We start from the raw sequence: 8835 nt of genomic DNA on the forward strand, positions 1-8835 counted from the left end.
AAACAAAAAAAAATAACAAAGATTATCAATACAAAAATCTTATTTGGTAAGATAACAAGCATAAAATCTTCCCCATCTCTAAGGTCAATTATGTAAAGAATTGACAGAAAAGTTATAGCTGTCTTTTAGTATACTAACTTTAATTTCTAAGTACTAACTCCTTAATGTCCTTTAATTCATATAAATAAATATTTTATTTTAATGCAACTAATTTTATGTAAAGTGAGTTTATAACATGGCACATGAAGGCAAGGAAATAATATTAAATATAACTATATTTGTTAAATATTCACTATATGCCTTCAGTATTCAAGCATTTGTTAATACTCACTATATGCCTTCACTATTCTATAGTCATTGTTTAATAAAGCAAACTAATGGTATAGGCCTAAAATGATTTTAGGGAATTAAAAAAAGGAAAACAAAATAGAAGAAATGGAAATTTCTCTTTCAATATTTTACCATCAGATCAGAGTTAGACCATATTTGACTAAATTGGTTTTCTGTTTTAATCCTACCACTTAGATATCACATCTGTCAGTTTTCTATTCCAAAAGAGAGCTCATGGATTTGGACTTAACGGATTCATTAAAATAATTACAAAATTTTATATCAAAATTGAACTTACAGTTTAGTCTAGAAACAGATAACTGATAAAGTTTTAAATGGGAAGGCATTATGCATTATGAAAATGAAAGGGCTCTGTCTTCCCTGAAAGCTCCAAGCATGTGGTCTCTGATATTTCCAAAGAAGCATGCTTCACAATTATAGAACAAGCCGGGCATCTAAAGGTCGTTCATACCTGAAAGTGTCTCCAATACGGTCCCAAAAATAAAGGAAATTCTCCTGATCTTGGACCATTAAGTCTCCTGTGTTAAAGTAAACATCTCCCTTCTTAAAAACATCTAAGAGTAATTTGTTTTTTGTGTGCCTGTAAGACCCAGCATAACCAAAGAAGGGATTCTTTGTATTCACAGGAGAAATGAGAAGTCCAGGTTCTCCTGCAAGAGAAAAGGGCAATTTTGCAGCCATCTGATTAAAACTATTGTTATACACACTATGAACATATCTAAATCACATCTGGCTAACACAATCAGTGTTGCACATCTGGCTTTCCTTTGAACTTTATTCTACTTGACATCACTCTCTTGGCATCTGCATCTTATACATCCTTTCAGATTACCACAAACACATCACTTTAGAAAAAACAATGAAAAAGGAGTTGAATACAAAGGAAAGATGCTTAAAATTTCAGATGGAAGGCACTAGAGCCCAGAGGAATGAGGTTACCAAAATCAAAGAAAGAAACAGATCTAGAACTCAAACTAAAGTTTTTGTGTAAATTGCCGTCTCTGATCTTAATACTATGCTATTATAAATTTAAGAGAATGGCTTATTCCTCTGGGATGTTATTATGGAAATCCTTGGTAGAAAAGAAATGAAAGATCAAAAAGATTTTCCATCCCATGAAATGTTTAGTTCTACTTGTATTTAGACACATTATTTGAAATAATTTTTCCAAAAAAATTATTTAAATGAATCAAGATTTTGCTAAGCAATCTACAAGGTAAAAGCTACTTCTAAAAGAGTTTGGTAAGAAGATAAGATGCAAGTATCAATCACTGCCCAGAAGTCTTCAAGGCTATTGCCCTCTTGTTCTGCCTGCTATAAATCAATGCAGGGTCACCTGATATTAGAAAGGGTTGTCTTCTGGCAAAGTGTAGAGAAATTTCTTGCATTATATCACTTTCATTGCTGTTACCCCTCTACTCTGCTCCAACAGCAGCTGTTTCATTCTCATTCACAACATCATTGTTAGCCCTAACATCATCAAATTATAATCATTACCGTGAGCACACTCTGAGTACCAGCCACCATTCTGATAGTGTTACATACCCCATTTAATCCTCATCATAAACTTGCAAGAAAGGCCTTCATTTTAAAGGTGAATAAACTGAGGCAAAAAAGGTAAATTGCCTGAAGTCATACAGCTATCAAATGTAGGCATTGGAGGGTTTTTGTTTGCTTTTAAAACCGGGTCCCTCAGACTGTAAAGCTTCATCTCCATTCTCTATTCTGTTAGTCTCTATGCCCTATATTTCTGACTTTTACATGACTCTTATATTTACCTTAAAACTTATGTCCTTTTTTTGTCTTCCTTAGGACACAGGTGTCAGTTTCTTCTCTGAAAAACTAATTATTGCATGTTCTTACATAGATTACAGTGTATTTATATCTTCCCTGTTTAGGCATGATTTGCATTGTGAAGACATACTGCCTTAATGAAAAATATATCAAGTACCTCTTCATGAGAATTCCAAAAGAGTGAAGTAGACATTTGGGGCCAATTGGCTTTTTAAGTTCCAATGCCTGATATTGTACTAATTGTAATAAAACATACTAAAGAAAGCTATTTAAGTTCTTTATAATCTCTTCAGAAATTCCTTTTTTTTTTCTAAAATGGACTATGTCTATAAGAGTTAAATTAGAGAAACTTACTGATAAATACCCCTCAGGCTTGAAATTTATAGATTTTCCAGGTTTTCTTTTTAATAAGTAAATCTTATTTTTTCAATCTGTCGATTACCAGAAATATGGGGATGGGGGTAGGTAGGGGAGGTTTGTTACCTTTCTCTCCACATTTGAAGTGAACATTTAGAAAGTCATCTCTGAAATGTAGTTTGAGGCAGAAAATAGTAATATTGGACTGAGTTATTTAGATCACTAAAAAATTCTCAGTACACATTTATACATTATTTTCTAGCTTGATTCTGTTCAGTTAATTGGGGCATTTGCTTTTATTAAAATTTCTAACCTAAAATTATAAGAAACTCTATCTTGGGAGAGGAGAGAAGCAAGAGAGGAGAGAAAAGAAGGGGAGGGGGAGATGAGGAGAAGCGAGAAGGAGAGGAGAGGGAAAGGGAGGGAAGAGGCAGAAGGTAATAACCACAGGGATTTACACATCCATCTCATTTAGTTGACAAAAAACAGCTTCATGTAATAGACATTGCTACCTGTAGTTCACATAGGAAGAAACAGACTCAGCTTTATTAACCTGCCCACAGTTACAGTTTCCAAGTGTAAGAATCCAATTTTGAATCCAAGCCGGTCTGACTTTTCAGTATGTCCAGAAAGATAAATCCATCAATTTTTATATTATTGGGTGGTTTAGGACATGAGACATATGCCAATATTACAAATTAGAGGTGACAGATTAAGAAAAATATGATCTAAATAGTAACCAAATAGTAACCACTTTTCAATTTTAACAATTTTTCATCTGAGTGACCCAGTGAGGGCTCTTAATATCTAATCACTGAACCATTCCATCTGTCTTTAATTTCCAAATAAGTAAAACTACTCATTAGAACTAATGATTTTTTCCTAACTTCAATAATCATTACACAGAAAGTTAAAAGCTCTCCTTCATGAGACTTCTTCAAATATGAGTTTTACCTTTTTTCACTTGGCTACACCAGTCCTGTTCATTTCTCAAAGGTTCATCTTTCTGAAAATCATACTTTATCAAGTGGAAATTGAAAAAAAGCTGCAAAAACAAAATTAAGCAAACAGAAAATATTTATTCACTGGTAGTAGATCTCATCCTCAGTTGAAATAAATAGAGTGTGAATTTATCAAACAGGCCACTTTTATTGATGAAAATTAAATTAATATTTGAACATCACAACTGAAGGTATTAGTAAATAGCATGTCTTCACTGGCTTTGACTTTTGTTTCCTTTGAGTTCCACTTTGCCTTAGAAACTACTACTATATTTTAAGTATGAATCCGTGATGTCAAGAGACACAAGCAGTCCGTGCATTTAATTACATACTCTTATGCAGGCGAAGGGATCATTTGTGTGATTATTTGAAACACCTTTTGAAATTTTTAAAAAAAGATTCAACAGCACTCAAATATGAACTATGTGTATGCCAGGATTTTGTTGCTTGTTTTTTCTTCATAGTCTTCAGACAGGTGACCAAATGCCTAAAAAGTATAGCCACTTGATAATTGCATTGGACTTTCCCAAAGGCCTTCCACACTACTACCCCTAAACTAACACTGGGTACATAGGCATACCATTTGGGTCTGAGATGACCAATTTGTTAGAACATAGTCATCACACTGGTGTCTCCCCTCATTTCCAATATTTCTACCTACTCTGCTCCTGCAATGTCCATGTTACCGTGCTATACGGACACACACATCCACTAAATATGACCCGGGAGAGAACTACAGGTTGGTTCAGTTCAATCCCTCATTTTATATATAAGAACTGAGGTTTTACGCACCAGTAAAGCAAGTAATTTTTTTTATACTGAATTAGATAATAGTCAACTAACATAGAAGAAATAAAATGAAGTAAGAGAAAGTAGTAAGAAAAAATAGATAGGAATAGCGGGGAGGTAGGAGGAGAAGAGAAACTAATAAATAGAAAATGAGTGTGAAAAGATGAATAATAATATTACAGAGATAAATGTAACAGTATCATTTAGTATTAATGATAAAACACATCATCTCTGGTTTTTGAGCTTGGTAAAATCAGGGTGTGACAAGAATCATAATTTGCTATTTGAATTAAAATATAAGACAGAGCAACTAATATCAATTGATCAAAACACTATGCTGAGAGCTGTATTTAATTCAAGTATCAAAATACGCTATGAGGTAGAAATTAGTCTTATACTTTTCTAAGATTAGAGCCAATGGAAGAGGCAACAGAGCAAATATTACAGTTGTTCTTGACATAAAGATGATTAAAATGCGAGTTTGCATCTTGTTGGTCTTTCTCTGTAATTGGGATAACAGGATATTGGCCCCTTGCCTAATTGCCAGTAGAAAGATTGCAGAAGTTCTGGAACTGCCATTATCATCTTGGTCAAATAAGAATAGAGCTCTGTTCATTACTCATTCTTTTCTCTCCTGTTTCAGCATGCTTTATATTTTGGATCATTTCCCTAACACCTTGTGATATCGGCTTTAGTGTTATTTCTTTTAGATTCACTTGGCAATAATGTGCATGGGTGAGATTCACTCTACAAAAAATCACTGTTCAATGAGACTGCTATCAGACATAGAGGACTTGATGGTTAAACACTGGGTTATTTTATAATTCAAGTGAAATTAAACAAATTACAGCATCTACTAGAGGTGGCCTAGGCCCATCATTAACGTTCAGCTAGAAGCATCTCCATTTTTTTTTTTTGTCTTGCCTTCCACAGGTCACCATGAGATTACAATGACTATATTATTATAACAGAAATAAAAAGAGATACCACACTTTAAAATCGTCTGAACACGTCCAGACATAGTGGCAGGGACTCCTGTTCATAGCAGCTCTGTAAATGGCTCCCCCAGAACCACTGAGTCCACACACACATATCTACAATGGCCCTGGGAGTTATCCCACACCCCTATATATCTGGACATATTCAGATTTGTAAATGTATACATTGGAAAATGTAAACAAAAATAATTTCGTTTATTAATACACAAGGAGACTCTGATCACAGAGAAAAGTAACTTGTTAAAGTCACAAAGTCAAATAGGTGATGCAGAGCTGAGATAGAACTGGGATATGGGCTTCTGTGTAGGGAAGAATTTGATCTTACCCTAAAAGAGGTCTGGCCTTCCCTCTCAGCTTCTGGAAGGTAATCTCTAAGTCCTTGCAATGGTATTTTTGATAGAAAAGTATTCATTTGTCTAAGACACTTAAGCCAACTAGATAGTAACAAAATGGTTTATGATGGGGTCTCTAAGCCACACCAACAAGATAATGTGGAGCTGGGACTTTGGATGGTTCAGCTTCAACTCCTGAGAAGCAGGAAATGGAGGACAGTCATGTGAACAGTGAACCAGATGAATATGATCAAGCCCCCAGAGGATCTGGACACCAGGCTCAGGTGAGCTTCCTAGTTGACAGTGCTCTGGGCACACTGTCACACATCACTTCCAGGAGAGAAATGTGATTCCATCTCCATGAGATAGGACTTCTATAAGCTTTGCCCTTAGGGATCTCCAGGATCTGCCCTACGGACTTCCTCCTTGGCTGATTTTAATCTGTATCCTTTAGTTATAATAAGCTATAACCATGAGTATAGTAACCTTTGGTGAGTTTTACAAGTCCCTTAGCAAATTATCAAATCTAGGTATGGTTTTAGGGAGTCCAGAATTGCGGTTGATATCAAAGGGAAGGTGGTCTTGAGTGAAATGTTCCCTAATTTTGCAGTGGGTTAAGGTTCCTTGTCCCTAAAGGATGTCTATTTTCATTTTCTGCATGTGTATATGCATAGTACAGGGCCTAGTGCATTCTAAACAAGTACTTTTCCTGGCCTTTTTTAAATTTTATTTTTTCCGAGACAGTTTCACTAAGTTGTTCAGACTGATCTAACTAAGCAAATTGGCTACCCTTCTGCATCAGGCTTCTAGGCCGCTGAGATAACAGACATATGCCAATGTATCCTACAAAGATGCCTACTTTTTTTTTTTTTTTAATTTTTTATTGTGGGTTGTTCAAAACATTACAAATTTCTTGACATAACATATTCGACACTTTGATTCAAGTGGGTTATGAACTCCCACCTTCACCCCATACCCAGATTGCAGAATCACATTAGACAATAAAATAACAAACAACCCAATCAACAAATGGGCCAAGGACCTGAACAGACACTTCTCAGAGGAGGACATGCAGTCAATCAACAAGTACATGAAAAAATGCTCAACATCTCTAGCTGTCAGAGAAATGCAAATCAAAACCACCCTAAGATACCATCTCACTCCAGTAAGATTGGCAGCCATTAGGAAGTCAAAGATGCCTACTTTTAAGACAACAAAAAAGCTTAATGAAAATACGAAGGAAATGAGCCTTTTCATAATTCCCATATTTTATCTTTATATTGTGTCTATGGAGTTAGCACTATAAAAGATGAGAAAATTGCCACTATGCCTCCTACTCTCATCTCGCCTAACCTAATGTCAGAATTAAAATTATTTTATATTGTCAGGTTTTATATTTCCATTCCATTGGTAGACATAATTTGGAGCTGTTCAATTCTTTGAATATAAAGCATTGAATATAAATAGATTAAAAGCTGACTATCCAACCATTTAACGGAAGGAAATTCTTTCTAAGTTCACTTTTCTATTCTGGTTGACCAGAATGTTTCATTCAATGAATTCCCACAGAAGTATTGCATTTCTGCAAACACATGAGTATTGCATTCTTTGATTTCTTAAAACTTTGCAAAAACCTCTGCTACCTTTACACTTAAAGAACAACTTGGCAGAACTACAACCCTTAGGTGAAGACATGACTTTTTATCGGGCTTTGAGGACTTTGCTCTTGTTTTCACGTGAGACACCTGAGCTATTTCTCACCTAAAACTGTTAACACTTTGTACAACCTTATTTTTTGTACTTCAGCATCTCCCTCTGTTTAATTTTTGTTCAATAATTTTACTGAGATATCCTTGTCTGATAATCATTCTGTACCATGTTTATTTCCCTATACATGCAAGTCTTTAAGAAAGTTTTCTTATGACTCAATTATTTTCCCTTTGATCTTTTCTGCAAGAACATTAACTAAGCACATGTCAGATTCTTGTTTATGTTTATAAAATCTTTCTTTTTGCTTTATGTTATTTGCTTCCTTTTTATTATTTATGTGTGTGGCCAACTCTAATCCAATCCATCTTGCTTCCTAACATTGTTTACAGTCCATTTTGTTTTTAATGCTTTTAATGTGGTGTTCACTTTTGTAATATTTTTAGTTTCTTCTATTTTTTCTTTGAACTGAGTATATTTGCTTTTCTGCCTCTTTTGTTGATTTCTGTTTTCCATAAAACTTCCTCTCTTTGGAGCTTTTATTTTTTTTTTAAGGAGAATGTTGTTATTTTTTTGAGCCTATGGAAAAAATGTTTTCCTAAATATTTATTGGCCATTTTGAAGTACTTGCTATTTTGATGTGCATTCATATTTTTCAGTTGCCTTTTATTTAGATTTATTCTCTCCACCTTTTCAAGATTAGACCCTGTATGGATTTCACATTTATCCCTTTCTGATTATTATTGGTTGTTAGGAATGGAAATAAATAATAAACATTTATTATTTCCTATTTCATAAATTTCTGTTATTTATTATTTCTTTCCTTTCATATTCTTTCAGTTTATTTTGTTTTTTATTAACATAGAGATGGATATTTAGCTCCCTCCAACTAATTTTCAGCTGTTCTTAAATGAGTCTGTGAGTTTTTAAATTGATATTTTCATTATAATTTGTCTCATAATATCTTATATTTTCTATGATATTTTCTTTGACCCAAGGCAATTTAGAACCATTGTATTTCCAAATACCTAGATTATCTAGTTGTCCCGTTAAAAGATTATTTGTAACTTAAACTGTTGCCAGAGTACTTTTTGAGATTTATTGGGATTTCCTAGGTGACCCTGTAATTTTTATTAAAGTCTCATAAGTGCTTGAAAACAAGGGGTATTTTATAGTTTTTAGATACCTGGTCCTTCATATGTTGCTTTCCAGTAGTTTGCTTATTGTATTATCCAAATATTCTACATGATTGAAGATTTGTTTATTTCCCCTTGAGGTCTTATCAATTTTGGTGTTATGAATTTTGATACTGTTTTCTTTATTTTCACCTTTATTCTTAAAAACAAAAGAAACAATTGAAAAAATTGACAAAACTAAAAGTTGGTTCTTTGAAAAAATAAACAAAATCGACAGACCCTTAGCGATGCTAGCGAAGAGAAGAAGAGAGAGAACTCAAATTACTAGCATACGGGATGAAAAAGGCAATATCACAACAGACACTTCAGA

At 33.9% G+C, this 8835-nt stretch overlaps 1 protein-coding gene across 2 annotated transcripts in view; it reads right to left on the bottom strand.

Annotated features, from left to right (window-relative positions):
- The window catches only part of Slc27a6 (solute carrier family 27 member 6), a 62234-nt gene that overhangs the window by 7047 nt on the left and 46352 nt on the right, over positions 1-8835 (bottom strand). For both annotated transcript variants that reach the window (XM_048811815.1, XM_015486501.2), the window contains exons 7-8: positions 3457-3547; positions 803-1001 (exon numbers count right to left, since the gene is read on the bottom strand). In XM_048811815.1, the coding sequence (XP_048667772.1) occupies positions 803-1001; positions 3457-3547 (290 nt within the window). The remainder of the gene's footprint in view (positions 1-802; positions 1002-3456; positions 3548-8835) is intronic.

Source organism: Marmota marmota, unplaced genomic scaffold, assembly GCF_001458135.2.
Source record: "Marmota marmota marmota unplaced genomic scaffold, marMar, whole genome shotgun sequence".
Classification (NCBI taxonomy): Eukaryota; Metazoa; Chordata; class Mammalia; order Rodentia; family Sciuridae; genus Marmota; species Marmota marmota.